This window comes from Haemorhous mexicanus, chromosome W, assembly GCF_027477595.1.
Source record: "Haemorhous mexicanus isolate bHaeMex1 chromosome W, bHaeMex1.pri, whole genome shotgun sequence".
NCBI classification, from domain to species: Eukaryota; Metazoa; Chordata; class Aves; order Passeriformes; family Fringillidae; genus Haemorhous; species Haemorhous mexicanus.
Genome location: NC_082380.1, coordinates 228,236 through 243,551, shown reverse-complemented (window position 1 = coordinate 243,551; position 15,316 = coordinate 228,236). Strand labels below are relative to the sequence as shown.

Below are 15,316 nucleotides of genomic sequence, written 5' to 3'. Positions count from 1 at the left end.
CCAGACATATTAGAGCTCCAGTACGAGCTAGAGTCCAAGGCAGCGAAGTAGTACGCCACTATTGACATTGCCAATGCATTTTTCTCCATTCCTCTGGCAGCAGAATGCAGGCCTCAGTTTGCTTTCACCTGGAGAGGAGTGCAGTATACCTGGAACCGACTGCCCCAGGAGTAGAAGCACAGTCCCACCATCTGCCATGGACTGATCCAGACTGCACTGAAAAAGGGTGAGGCTCCAGAACACCTCCAGTATATTGATGACATCATTGTGTGAGAAAACACAGCCACAGAAGTGTTTGAGAAAGGACAGAAAATCATCCAAATCCTCCTAAGAGCTGGTTTCACCATTAAAAAGAGCAAAGTAAAAGGACCAGCTCGTGAGATTCAGTTCCTAAAAGTGAAGTGGCAAGATAGACAGCGTCAGATTCCTACAGATGTCATTAACAAGATCACAGCTATGTCTCCACCGACCAATAAGAAGGAATAGCAAGCGTTCCTAGGTGCCATAAGCTTTTAGAGAATGCACATTCCTGAGTACAATCAGATCGTGACTGTACCATGTGAGTTTGTTTTTTAGAGAAGCCCTTTTTGGGAATTCTCTCCCAAATTTGCCCTAAACCAGGACAAAGTCTCACAAGTCCACTGTGAGAAAACTTATCTCGTTTTCTCGCTCTTTGACCAGGCTGTCACATCCACAAATGTGGACACATGATTCTACAAGAGGGTTACTTATATACAGTCAATACATGCATAGTACAATTTACCTATTATCATAAATCCCACCCCATGTTCCCAGAGATTCAGTCCTTTGTTTTGTCTATCACTGCATTCTTGGGCCAGAGGTGTTCTTCTTATCTCCCAACTGTTCTTGCTGGAAGCAGCTTTCAGAGGCCTTGTTTCTCTGCTAAAAGTTTCACAGGCACAGTAAAAACTGAATGAACCCTTTTTGTATCAATTCCCCCATTTGAAACTTTAAAAATTCCTCAAGGGCATTTGATAAGTTTAAATTCAATTTCTATCTAATTGCATACATCCTCATGAGATCATGATTGATTATTCTATGAACACAGCTAACAAGACTAGTAGTTTCTACAATAATTACTACAATAGCAATTATAATTACTATGGTTTCTAGTATTCCAGCCAGCCATCATCTCAGCAACTATCCCCCTATTTCCTCAAGAATTTTATTAAGCCAATTAGTTTCAAAGGCCTTTGGGATAGCCTTTCTATCTTCAGCAGCTTGTCACATTTTGTCCTTAAGAAAGCCATCTCCTCTTTGCCTGCATCTCTCCTTCTCATCTAAATGGTTGGTGATATTTGCTTTTGCTATTGCATTATATTGCATTCCTCAAGGAATAGGTTCCCCAGCTAAACCAGGGATAGGGAGGCAGGCTGTAATGCTGGACAGATTGTGCATCTTACCTTGAATTAAAGTAAATATTAAGTTTTCTTAAACCCTCCCCACCTAAAGACAAAAGATTCCCATAAACATTAGCCTATACATTTCACTACTTGTCTACAAATATCTTTGAAGTTTTTACCTGCAGATGTCCAGTGTTTTCCACTGTCCACTCTGAATCGAGAGCCTTCTTAATTCTGGTGTGATGAATCCAGGAATTAAGTCCTTTCACTTTCACTGCCATTCTTGTAGTCACTAAAACTAGATAAGGTCCTTTCCACTGTTTCTAGTGTATACTTGATCTCTGGGATGAAATGAATGAACTGGGGTCTAGGGTAAGAAATTCTGAGAGAAAGATAAACCTTCTAATTCATTTCCCCAACAAAATTGCTTACCAAGTTGCTACAGCATTTTAAATACTAAATGAGGTCCTCTATCAGATGACCTCCTTATAGGCACTCCAAACCCTGATGACTTCCCTAGCCTTGTTGGTGTGGCAGGGAAAAACTTCTGGACACCCGGAAAAGGTATCTACCAACACTAGGAGATACTTGTATCCTTGTTGATGTGGTAGCTCAAAAAACTCAATTTACCAGTAAATTTATTTTGGGCTTTTAGATAATTAGCTAATTTTAAATCTGCCTGACTATACCCAGGATTAACTTCTGGAAGTAAAATAGCTTTCTCAGGTATTAATGCCAGAATACCTTGTTGTGCAACCTCTCATGCAGTATTATCTGCAAGTCTATTTCCTATGCAAATTTGGGAATTCCCACATTGGTGTGTTAATCAGAAATCTCTGTGTTGTTGAAAGACCTCTTTCTTTCCATATAGCTCCATGGGCATGAACAATGCTAAAAACATATTTTGAGTCAGTCCACATATATTTACCCTTTTTCCAGCTGTGTCTTGGTTTAGGGCAAATTTGGGAGAAAACCTCCAAAGGGGGTGCCTCCAGAAAGCAAACCCACACGGCCCCTCCTCCCAACCGGTTCGGGAAGAATTCCTCAGAGAGAAGTGGAAAGAACCTGTTTATTTAACAGGCAAAGCACCCCTCAGCACACAAAATGAACAATACCGGATGACAAAACTCACCGCTCTGAAAAAAGATGACAAATTCAGAAAGTCTCTCCTGGGAGTGGTCGCTCTGTTATCAGTCCCTCTGGTGCTGGGAATGGCTGCTGCAGGCCACAAGGTGCAAACTCTTGATGTTTCCCAGGTCCCAGTCTGGAGCAGGCTAGAGTGGTTCCAAGAAAGGGAAAGAAAAACAGACCAGGGAAAATTCGGACTGCCTTGCTAAACTAACTAACAAGCAGGAGCAAAAGCAAGAGCAAAGCAGGAGCAAGAGCAAAACGAAAGCAAGAGCAAAAAGCAAAAGCCGCACTATGTACTGTCCCGTCTGTGTCCCGCTGACTGTTGGGGGAGTGAGCAGACTCATAACTGATAACAAAACAAAACAAAGCTTTGCACTTCAGAGCCAGTCTTAAAAGCACAGAACATAATATCCAGCATAAACCGAATAGACAACTTGGGATACAAGCATCATAACGTCACTCTAGGACAAGCTGTTAATTCCAGGGCCTTTCATGATGCTGTGAGCTCTGCCCTTTGTGTTGAGGTGTCCATGGACAGCGGTGCATCCTTAATTACCTTGGTTATCATGACTACTGCATAGCCAGCTCCTCATTTTCCATCTTCCACCAAGCTACTTCTGTCTGTAATAAACTCTTATCTCTGGGTCATCAGTGGGTGTGTCTTGTAGGTCTGATTGACCTGCATCTGTAAGCAATCATGGGTTAGTTGCTCTTCTTGCATTAGGGTGTTTAGGAACGCATCAACTCCACATCTTCTTGCTCTATTAAAACAGTCAGATATTTCAGCATACAGCTTGGGGAAAGGCAATGATCCCCCCCCCCCCCTTTTGGCCTAATAAATTGGTTATGGTGTGTGAGGTGTACATTACTATCTTTTGTCCCAAAGTCAATTTTCTGGCCTTTTGGATGAGGAGAACAGTCACTGCTACAGACAGCAGGCCTCCCTGGCTAAATCGTCGAGTTGTTCTGAAAAGTACCCTGCAGGCCTCTTGAAGTCCTCTACCTTCTGAGCTAGAACAGCTAGAACTCCAAGGGCCTAGTGCTGCCATTCATGTACAAAAAGCTCAAAAGGCTTTGTTAGACATCAGGGCTATCTTTAAGTTACAGATTGCATGTTCACTCTCAGGCCTTTCAGGGCATCCTTAATTCGAGACCATACCTCCCAAGAATGCTCTTAAATCTTGACCAGTCTGAGGTTGGGGTATCTGGCAGATGGCCTCTTTTCTGTCTGTTCCCAATTTCTGCTGTCCAGGAATTATTTCAAACCCTAGGTAGGTAACTTGCTGTTTCATGATTTGAGCTTTTTCCTGAGGTACTTTGTAGCTTCCTTGGCCTGGGAAATTTAGAAGACTGATAGTCAATTCCATGCACTTTTCATTAGTTTCAGTTGCTAGTAAGATGTCCTCAACCTACTGCAGGACCAGTCCTTTAGGATTCTCCCTCTTCCAAATCTCTAATTCTTTTGCCAATTAATTCCCCAAAAATTGGTGGGCTAATTTTAAATCCTTGTGGTAATACAGTCCAAGTAAGCTGAGTCTTCTGACCAGTTCTGGGATTTTCCTATTCAAAGTGTGAAAAACATGCTCACTCTCCTGTGAAAATTTAAAAAGTTTAATAAAGGACAATAGGAGACAAGGACCATAGAGCAAAGGTTATTACGGCCAGGTGCATCTTGGCACTGAGCCAAGACCACACTTATCTTTGTCGATACCCTTTAAATACCTTTTCCTTTATATCAGCCTGTTGCATATTCATAGAGCCTTATGCATAGTAAACTTTTCCCCAAACTAGTTTATATGTTCCAAGAATTGTTTAGCATATCTCCTCCTTGGATCTGCCTTTTTAGAGCATGCTTATTCCTTGGTTGTGGTTTTAGTCTATTTTTATCACCTCCAATTTTTGGGCCTTGGTCTACACTGTCTTCAGAAGGTGAGTGCTGATAGTTGGCATACCTGTAGCAGATGTCTTCTTCATATGTTCATTAGATGTTATCCCATCCAAGCAGGCATTTTAACACAAGCATACTTATATCAGCTATTTCACTACTATGTCCAAGCTTAATTGACAACAGAAATAAAAACCATATCTTTATAACAAAGTTATTTTAACACTACACATATAAAATCAATTTTATTATTTGCAAAAAGCCAATATTACAATATGTATCTATAACAATAGGCAAAAATGCCCTAACTTTACTTATTGAGAGGTATGCAAAAGAAGGCATCCTTCAGATTTATTACTGTAAACCACTGATGACATTATGTTAACTGGCAAAATGGATGTGTTATATTCTGATTCACATTCTATCACTAAACCCAATTCCCTGAAATTCTCTATTAGACTCTGGATTCCCCTTCAACTTCTAATTTTAAAGGTTATTGTTTCTGCCTCACCGGTTTTGATCCAGGTTTTAGGGTAACCTAACACGCAGGGGATTCTAACCTAACATGGACATGTGATTCTACAAGAGGGTTACTTATATACAGTCACTACATGCATAGTACAGTTTACCTATTATCATAAATCCCACCCCATGTTCCCAGAGATTCAGTCCTTTGTTTTGTCTATCACTACATTCTTGGGCCAGATGTCTTCTTCTTATCTCCCAACTGTCCTTGCTGGAGAAGGCCTTTTTCCTCTGCTAAAAGTTTCACAGGCACAGTAAAGATCGAATTAACCCTTTTGTATCATGTTGAGTATAGCATCAGGGGAGTTTAATTTTTTTTCTAGGGACTATAAGCATGATAGTTATAAACTGGGGAAGGGGGGAACGGGTTGATGACTGTCATCTCTATACACTGAGTGTTCAGTGGTGTCAAAGAGCTATGGTGAGCAGGCAGCTAAAATCAGGACACCAAAATAAGATTTCTTCAGTTTAAGCTCAGCTAGAGGAGTTAAAGTGCATGCAGTAATGGTAGGGTAATTTGTAGGCAGGGGGACTGACTTTACTCCTCCTAAATTAGTTTGCCTCACTGTAACTGACCTAACAACAAGCTGCCCTAAAATTCTGACACTCTATAGTATCTAGTAGCCTGGCTGAATTAAGCTCAGATAGCTGATTTGCCTTACATCAGTGAAATTGTGGGATGTAAATGGTTCTGTGGGCTACTGCTTTATTTAAAAAAAAAAAAGAATTTATTACCTAATTTGGTCTTTTTGTCTCAACAGAGAATTGGGCTTTTTAGTGAAAAAACTGATCTGTAATCATGGCTGCTGCTGCATCTTTTTTTTTTTTTTTTTGTTCGCCTAGAAGCTATACCTGTGTAGAAGACACAGGTTCTGCCAAGAAAACTTAAGCTCAACCCTGAGTTTTGTTGTCTCTTGCATTTTAAATCTCAGTCCTTGGGGTGTTTTTATTATGTGTTGGATCACATGAAACTGCATGTAAGCACAGGAATGGGCTTTCCTGGGAAAACCCCAGTGGTCCGGAGGAATCTGCAGCTTATACAATGCAAACACTTGAGCTGAAGTGAATGTGTTCTGCCCTGGGTAAATCTTTGCTCTGCTCCAATTGTAGGGTGGCATGTAGAGCTAGGCATGTCTTTGCTGCCATAGCCATAGACACTCTCTTCTGTGGTGGTGTGGTGACAAGAGGCATTCGTTTGCTGCTCTTGGAGCCATGCCATTTGTGTAACTGACCTTGAACTGTGGGCTAGGATTGTTTACACAGATCATAAATATTTTGCTTGTGAGGATGCTGTGGCAAATGACTGAGACAAGGAGTCAGTGGTGCTGTAACATACCCACATAGAGTCAGTATCATGAGCAGGCATGTACAGACTGTAAAGCCACATGAGCTTCTGAATTTGTTTCATAAAGGTGAACAGAAAAACCTTTTCCTGCGTATCTGGCACTCTGGCCTCATAAAATTTGGGTTGCAAGGCAAAAACATATGCCAGTCTAAGTAAAACAGTAGCCAAGTTATCAATGGCTCTAATCCAATTTGTTTGCCTGGTCCTGTTTCTCAGAATAAAAGTTCCCATAGCTTGTCCTGTTAAACAAGGTCGGCACCCTGCATCCAAGTTGCATGGTTAAGTGCTTAAATGGAAGAGGGTGACCCAGGATTCTGCTCTCATTGTATGTGACCTGCTTTTGGGGTCTCTTTTTGTATTCTCAGTTGATTGTGAGCCTAGCTGTTGTGCAGGTGCCAGGAGATGCTTCTCTGGAGATGGCACATTAGACTGGTGGGACTTTCTTGGTGGGTTGAGCAGTGCAAAGGGAAGGATCTGTGCTCCACAGTGCAGAAAGTGGTCTGTGAGTCCTCCTTTGAGGGGAATATTTTTGTCATTAATCACTCCAGGTTCAGCTTGTTTTCCTACTGGCTGGCTCTTCTAACTGCTGTGAATGGCAGAACAGCACAAGAAAGTTAATATTCAGTGCTGGGACCTCTGCAGCTTTCCCATAACTGACTTGGCTCTGAGAGTCTATCCCCACATCTGCCTACTAACCTGAGAGGCAGGGGAAGGTAATTTTGCTGTCATTGTCCATTAATATTTGTTTCATCAAGTTATGCTGATTTATTAAACAAACAGATGGTATTCAGACTTGGAGAATGATCTTGGTGGCAAGAAATGTAGTATTAGGAACACAAGTAGATGGACCAGTGTCCCAGTTTGAGACAAATTTAAGATGAAACATCCCGAAAGGGTGTGTCCTCTGAAGAAGGCAGATTTCGGCAACCCCTCCTCCATACAAGGTTCAGAAAAAATTCCCCTGGAGAAAGTGGAAAAAAGAACTGTTTATTTAACAAGCAGGGTGTTCACAGTCATTAATAGAATGAATAATGTGAAATAATAAAACCTCTTGCTGCTCTGAAGCGATAGTAAATTCAGAGTCCTTCTGTGATTCTGTGATTCAGAGAGTCCTTCTGTGGGTGTGTCTTGGCTCTCTCTCTCTCTCTGTGTCTCTTCCCCCCCCCCCCCCCCCTCCCCCCCCCCTGCCCCGGGTGCTTGGCTACAGAGTTCCGGCCAGTGCAGTGTGGGAGGGGACCCCAAGCGATGGTGTTCCAGACGGGAGAAAAGCTGAACAGTTCCAGAAGAAGAAGAAGCCACAGTCCCAGGAAAACGTTTTTCCTTTAGCTACTAGAAAAACTAGATAAAAGCAAAGAGGAACTCTCCATCTCTTTTCCCTGCTGCAGGGCTGAGAACTGGAAGAAAAACCCAGACCCTTATCTCCGTTTTTAAACACAAGCAGGGAAAGGAATTTCCACCACTTCCCCTCCTTCTCTCTTCGATCTCGCTTAAAGGCACAGGACTTATATCTACCATAAAGCAGACAGTAGGGGATACAATACAGCATCATAAAGTCACCCTAGGACCACCAGTTTAACTCGCACAAGAAAGGCAAAAAACCCCACACCCTTTAGATCTTAATTGAACAGGTATTCAATAATTTTTAAATCTTTTTCCCACACAGAAAGAGTGATTAAAAACCTTTGCACTGGCAAATGTAGAACAAGTCTTAATTGGGATACGCAAGACAGATGATGGACCTTGGACTTGGCTAGCATGAGATTTGATAACAGGATGCCTTGGCAAGAACAAACAGCTTTCAAGATTGAAAGAAGATTAAATCAGACTGGTTTTCGGGAAAAAGAAAATTACATCAACTTCTGCAAGCAAGAGATGTTTAAAATGTATAAGTTTGTTTATGCGATGATTAACCCAATCATTGTATTAAAGCATTACTAGTCTTCCTAGAATAAGTATGTAAGCAGTTGTACTTCACAATAAATTCAGATTCTTTGACCATCTCACAGAGTCCCCGTCTTTCTCCAATCACTGATAATCTTTTCAACTTAGCAAGTTTTTTTATCCTGCAAGTGTTTTGAACCTAGCAAGAGCGCAATTATATCTTGAGTTTTAGCTTTTCAAATCTAGTTTATTCTGTTGAACAACAATTGTTGGATAGTACTTCTTGAATTAGGATTTGGTAAATTCCTTATGGATTGTTTTCTGAGTGTTACCAGCCCAAGTAAGGCCTGGTGTTTAGATTTTTCTTGTTCAGTTAGTATTTTCCTCATAAGAAATTGTGTAGAGTTATACTGTGGGTCCACATGGGCACTGATATATAAAACAAGCTATTTAATGGACATATTGGAATTTTTTCCATATTTTTCACTGCAATGATTGCTTGTTGATATCTTTGTTCTGTTTCATAATTAAAATATTTTGCTTTATTTTCCAGGCTCACATTAAATTTCCTATTGACTATCCATATTCACCACCTACCTTCAGATTCCTGACCAAAATGTGGCACCCCAACATTTATGAGGTAAAGTGGTTTTTAAGCTAATAAATTTTTTTTTCCGGTATGTGAAAAGGTTTCCTATGTCCTTAATTTCTGGAAGTATTGAAGGTACTAAACATCTCTAGCCAAAGCTAAAATGGTTAGCTGTTTGTGTTTAAATGTCAGCTTCATGGTTGCAGAGTTAAATCTAAATGTTGTAGGAAATGCTGTTTCTGTAGGCAGGGATGGAGCCTTTCTCATACCTGCAAGTGCAGCAAGCAGCCCCAGCTGAAGAATAATGTCATGGGTGTTGGCAGTTTTAGGATATTTTTGGATCCCCTAAACTGGTGTGTGGAGTCTTGCTGTACTGGGGTACTTAGAAAACTAGTTGTTTGTACACCTTTCAAGTACATTTTTAAACTGAGTATATCCTACAAAATTTTGTGATGAGACAAGAAATGTTAGGGAAAAGTCTCCTGCAGCAGTTAACCTATGATAAAGGGGTTTCGACTTGGGGTGCTCCAACTGCAGAAAGAACCAGAGCTGGAGTCCAGCTTCAGGAGTCATGCAGAGCCTTGTCACCCTAAGACCAGATTGAACAGATATCCTTTGACTTAATGTCTGCAAATCAATTTGAAGAGGCCCTTAGTTCAGTGCATATATGAGTGGTGTTCAGAATCTAACACTGGGCTATCAGGTGATGATTGGATCATGGTACAAATACATAGCACATTCAGAAGGAGAATGATTTTATATAAAAGTTTTTTAGAAAGAAGCACTCCCTAGCTTGAAAACATTTTCTTCATGATGCTGAGCGTGGGTTGCTTGAAGAGATTTAAAGTTGTGAAGGACTGTCCTAGGTTGTACGATATGTGTGTATTCTCTTTGCCATCCGTTAGAGGTGGAGCAGTTATCTTCTGTTAATTGGGCAGTTTACTTTATCTCTTCCACAACCAATCCTCCCTCCCGGGAGAGATCTTCTGTTAATGGGCCATTTAGTCTCACTGCATGACATCATCCCATTGTGAGATGCTCTGCCCAGGGGGAGGAGCCAAGCATTCCTACCTGAATATAATCAGACATTTGGAACAACAGAGACAGCCTTTTCCCACTGGATTCCCAGAAGAGCAGCTGTCTTCTCCACTGGATTCCCAGAGGAAGATCAGGCCCATCTACACCACCACTGGATCTTCAGAGGAAAACTACAACCTTCTACAGGATCACTGCTTCAACAGAACCACATCTGTCACTCCAGGAAGACTGCAGCCACCATTTAATCACACTGCTACCAACATCCTGACCCACAGAGTGTCAGGTCGTATTCTGACTCTGTCAGTGGTTTGTTTTCTGTTTTTTTGTACTATTGCATTTGTATTTTTAATTTTCCTAGTAAAGAACTGTTATTCCTACTCCCATATCTTTGCCTGAGAGGCCCTTAATTTCAAAATTATAATAATTCGGAGGCAGGGGGTTTGCATTTTCCATTTCAGGGGAGACTCCTGCCTTCCTTAGCAGACACCTGTCTTTTCAAACCAAGACGGATTTTGGCAGCCAATGTAAGGCTCGAAGGCATTGATAGAAAAAGGGCAAAAAAGGAATAGCAGTTCTTGAGTAACCTAATTTTTGTGTGCTGGATATAGAAACCTCATTAGGTGTCACCATGTGGTCCAGCTTACCCTGGTTCAGGTGGCACCTGGTTGTGGCTGTATTTCTCCCATTTGCAGGCCCTTATCTAGACATGGGCTCTATAACTAAGGCTACTGTGGCTATTATCCAGTTTGCTTTATAGGTTAATAAGGTGAAGAATTCATGGATCTTTAACTTCCTCTGGAAGGCAGGAACATGGATTCAGAGCTATCACAACTAACTGTATGTTTTTGGGGTTACTTTAATAATGGCACCTGCTGTAAGGAAATGACACTGGGGGAAATTTTCTCCCAACCCTTCAACCAGCTCTTTGGGTCTGCCCCACCAGTTTTTGAAGGGTTCAGATCCACTCTAAATGCTAATGATATTATACAGTGGTTGGTGTTGCTGATATGCCTGTTAAGCCTGTTCCATTTAGCATTCAGAGATAAGGGAAGATTGACCTGGATATCCAACCTGATACCTACCCCAGAGAACACGGATGCTGCCACAGAACCTGACACAGCACCAGAGACTAAGGATGCTGCCCCACAGCCTGACTCTGCCCAACAATCCACCTCCAAAATTAGCCAGGCAGATTGGATGGGGGTTCTGCCGAAGGAGTACATTTCCCCAGCTGGTGAGAAACCTTCCCCTTGCCTCAAAGAGGAAGAGTCTAATAGTGCAGCAGTGGAACCCACAGTCGTTACAACTGTGCAGGTTCCAGCTGAACCACAAAGGCAGTCACAGCCAGCAGCAGTTGCCCCTGTGGAAACAAGAAGGTCTAAGATGAAATCAGAGCACCCAGATAAGGATAAGAATGGAGGGCCCTCACAACCCATAGGGGAGTCAGAGGTTTGGATCATCACCAAGTCCCTGATATATGAAAGTCTCAGTAATCAGCACAAAGACATTGTATGATGGGGATGTGAGGCTTATACAACCTGGTTACTCCGGGTCTGGGACCTTATGAGTACAGGTGTGCAACTGGATGGTGGTGAGGCAAGGAATTTGGGACCCTTGACCCAGGAATCAGGTGTGAATCAGGTATTTTTAAGGGAGTCAGGGTCCCTTTCCCTCTGGGAGCAGCTTTTAATGAGTGTCAGAGAGAGGTTCGTCCACAGGGAGAGAATGCAGGAGCACCATCATAGAATGCACTGGAAAACCCTTGAGGAAGGGATCCAGCAGCTGAGAGAAGTGGCAGTATTGGAGGTACTCTTTGGGAGGGATGGACCGCATGATAATGACCCCGACAAGGTCAGGTGCCCAGGGCAAATGTTGTGGAATCTGGCAAATCTAGGGCCATCTAAATACACCACCTTCATTGCAACGATTGATGCTGATACCAACTGGGAGACAGTCTGTTCTGTCGCCAACAAGCTTAGAAATTATGAGAGTGTGATCAATGGCCTAAAGCAGGCTCATGTCTCTGCTGTGATTTAGGACCTCAAAGAAAAGATGAGGGAGGAGGTAAGGAGGAACAGTTCCCATATCGCACCAGTGCAAGTCACAGGCCCTAAAGTCAGAGCCCAATGTCCCTCAGCTAGCGAGAGAGAGGGTACACCCCATGAGCTGACCTGTGGTTCATTTTGCACGACCATGGGGAAGACATGGGAAGGTGGGATGGGAAACCCACTTCTGTCCTGGCAGCACAGGTGCATCAACTCAAGGAGGGAAACACTAACTGAGGGAGTTCCACTAAAGTGAAGGTAGCTTCAACCTCCCATGACTGAGCTGCCGGGTATGATCTGTCAGATCCCCTTGAAGGAACCTCTACCATGTATGCCCAGGAAAGAAATGATAACCAGGGCTAGAGGGGCCCTGCCTCTAGCCAGGAAGAGGCAAGGGAAAATCGGATTTTCTGGACGGTGTGGATCCGATGGCCTGGCACATCACAGCCACAAAAATATGACACCTTAGTTGATACTGGTGGGCAGTGTATCCTAATGCCATTGGGACATGTGGGGGCAGAACCTGTTTCCATTGCCAGGGTGACAGAGAGATCATGGCAATTGAGCCTGTTGGAAGCTGAGGTGGGCCTGACTGGGAAGGAGTAGAAGAAACATCCTATTGTGACTGGCCCAGAGGCCCCATGCATTTTGGGCGTAGACTTCCTCTACAACAGGCATTACAAAGACTAAAGGGACTCAGGTGAGCTTTTGGAATAGCTACTGTAGAGACAGAGAACATTAAGCAGTTGAACACCTTTCCTGGACTATCAGAAAACCCATCTGCAGTAGGACCCCTGAGGGTGGAAGAGCCATGAGTACCAATTGCCACCTCGACAGTGCACCACCTGCAGTATTGGACGAATCGAGATGCCGTGATCCCCATCCACAAAATGATCTGTGAACTGGAGAGCCAAGGCGTGGTCAGCAAAACCCACTCACCCTTCAACAGTCCCATTTGACTTGTGCACAAGTCTGACAGAGAATGGAGATTGACCGTGGACTATCGTGGCTTGAATGAAGTGACTCCATCGTTGAGCGCTGCTGTTTCGGACATATTAGAGCTCCAGTATGAGATGGAGTCCAAGGCAGCAAAGTGGTACGCCACTGTTGACATTGCTAATACATTTTTCTCCATTCCTCTGGCAGCAGAATGCACGCCTCAGTTTGCTTTCACCTAGGGGGGTGTGCAGTACACCTAGAACCGACTGCCCCAGAGGTGGAAGCACAGTCCCACCATCTGACATGGACTGATCCAGGCTGCACTGGAAAATGATCAAGCTCCAGAACACCCGCAGTATATCGATGATATTGTGTGGAGGAACATGGCAATGGAAATATTTGAGAAAGGAGAGAGGATCATCCAGATTCTGCTAGAAGCCAGCTTTGGCATCAAGAAGAGCAAAGTCAAGGGACCTTCCCAAGAGATCCAGTTCCTAGGAGTAAAGCGTCAAAACGGAAGGCGTCAGATTCCCCATGAGGTCATCAACAAGGTCACAGTAATGTCTCCACCAACCAGCAAGAAGGAAACACAAGCTTTCCTAGGCACCATAGGTTTTTGGAGAATGCACATTCCCAAGTACAGGCAGATTGTGAGCCCTGTCTACCTGGTCACTCACAAGAAGAACACTTTCCACTGGGGCCCTGAACAGCAACAAGCCTTTGCCCAGATCAAGCAGGAAGTCACTCATGCAGTAGCCCTTGGCCCAGTCAGGACAGGACCAGAGGTGAAGAATATGCTCTACTCTGCAGCCAGGAAGAATGGCGTGTCCTGGAGCCTTTGGCAGAAGATGCCTGGGGAGACTCGAGGCCAACCACTGGGATTCTCGAGCCAAAGTTACAGAGGGTCCAAAGCCAACTACTCTCCCACAGAGAAGGAAATATTGGCTACCTATGAAGGAGTTCCAGCCGCCTCGGAGGTGATTGGCATGGAAGCACAACTACTCCTGGCACCCCAACTACCTGTGCTGGAGTGGATGTTTAAAGTAAAGGTTCCCAACACCCACCATGCCACCAACACCACATGGAGCAAATGGATTGCTCTCATCACACAGCACGCCCGGATTGGAAACCCAAATCATTCCGGGATTTTGGAAATAATTACATATGGGCTGTAAGGTGAAAACTTTGGTCTCACTGACTAAAAGTAACAAGAGCAAGTGATAAGGGCTGAAGAAGCTCCACCATATAACCATCTACGAGCAGAATAACAGCTCTTTTCACTGATGGTTCCTGTCACATCGTAGAGCTGAACCGGAAGTAGAAAGCAGTCGTATGGAACCCCACACAACAGGTTGCACAAGCTACTGAAGGAGAAGGTGGATCAAGTCAACTTGCTGAACTCAAGGCCGTTCAGCTGGCCCTGGACATTGCTGAAAGAGAGAAGATGCCAAAGTTCTACCTTTATGCCGGTTCATGGATGGTACCCAATGCTCTGTGGGGCTGGCTGGAAAGGTGGAAAGAGGCCAACTGGCAGCATAGAGGAAAGACAATCATGGCTGCTGATGAGTGGAAAGACATTGCTAACAGGGTAGAGAAGCTACCTATGAAAGTCTGTCACATAGATGCCCATGTTCCCAAGAGTCGGGCTTATGAGGAGCACCAAAAAAAATGAGCAGGTAGATCAGGCTGCAAAGATAGAGGTGCCAATGATACACTTAGATTGGCAGCATAAGGGAAAGTTGTTCCTAGCTCGATGGGCCCATGGTGCCTCAGGTCATCAGGGCAGAGATGCCACCTATGAGTGGGCATGAGACCGAGAGGTGGATCTAACCATGGACAGTATTTCTCAGGCTACCCATGACTGTGAGACGTGCTGAGATCAAGCAGGCCAAGCGAGTGAAGCCCCTTTGGGCAGTGGTCCAAGTACAAGTATGGGGAGGCCTGGTAGATTGACTACATCACACTGCCTCAAACCCACCAAGGCAAGCTCTGTGTGCTGACCATGGTGCAAGCCACCACAGGATAGTTGGAGACCTACCCTATGCTGCACACTACTGCCTGGAACCACCATCTTAGGCATGGAAAAGCAAGTCCTGTGGAGACATGGCACCCCTGAGAGAATCGAGTCGGAGAATGGGACCCATTTCAAGAACAGCCTTATAAACACCTGGGCCAGAGAACACGGTATTGAATGGATATATCATATCCCTCATCATGCACCAGCTGCCGGGAAAGTTGAACGGTGCAATGGACTACTTAAGACTACCCTGAAGGCACTTGGCAGGGGAACCTTTAGAAATTGGGAAATGAACTTAGCAAAAGCAATCTGGATGGTCAAAACCCAAGGGTCCATCAGTCGAGCTGGTCCTGCCTAGTCTGAACCCTTGCACACAGTGGATTGAGATAAAGTCTCTGTGGTACACATGAAAGGTATTTTAGGAAAGACTGTTTGGATTAGTCCTACCTCAGGCAAAGGCAAACCCATCCATGGGATTGTTTTTGCTCAAGGACCTGGCTACACTTTGTGGGTGATGAAGAAAGATGGAGAAACCCATTGTGTACCACAGGGAAACC

General features: G+C 43.8%; 1 protein-coding gene across 3 annotated transcripts in view; it reads left to right on the top strand.

Moving 5' to 3' along the window:
- The window catches only part of LOC132341401 (ubiquitin-conjugating enzyme E2 R2-like), a 125,768-nt gene that overhangs the window by 80,881 nt on the left and 29,571 nt on the right, over nt 1–15,316 (top strand). For all 3 annotated transcript variants that reach the window (XM_059872954.1, XM_059872955.1, XM_059872953.1), the window contains one exon: nt 8,685–8,771. In XM_059872954.1, coding sequence (XP_059728937.1) covers nt 8,685–8,771 — 87 coding nt within the window. The remainder of the gene's footprint in view (nt 1–8,684; nt 8,772–15,316) is intronic.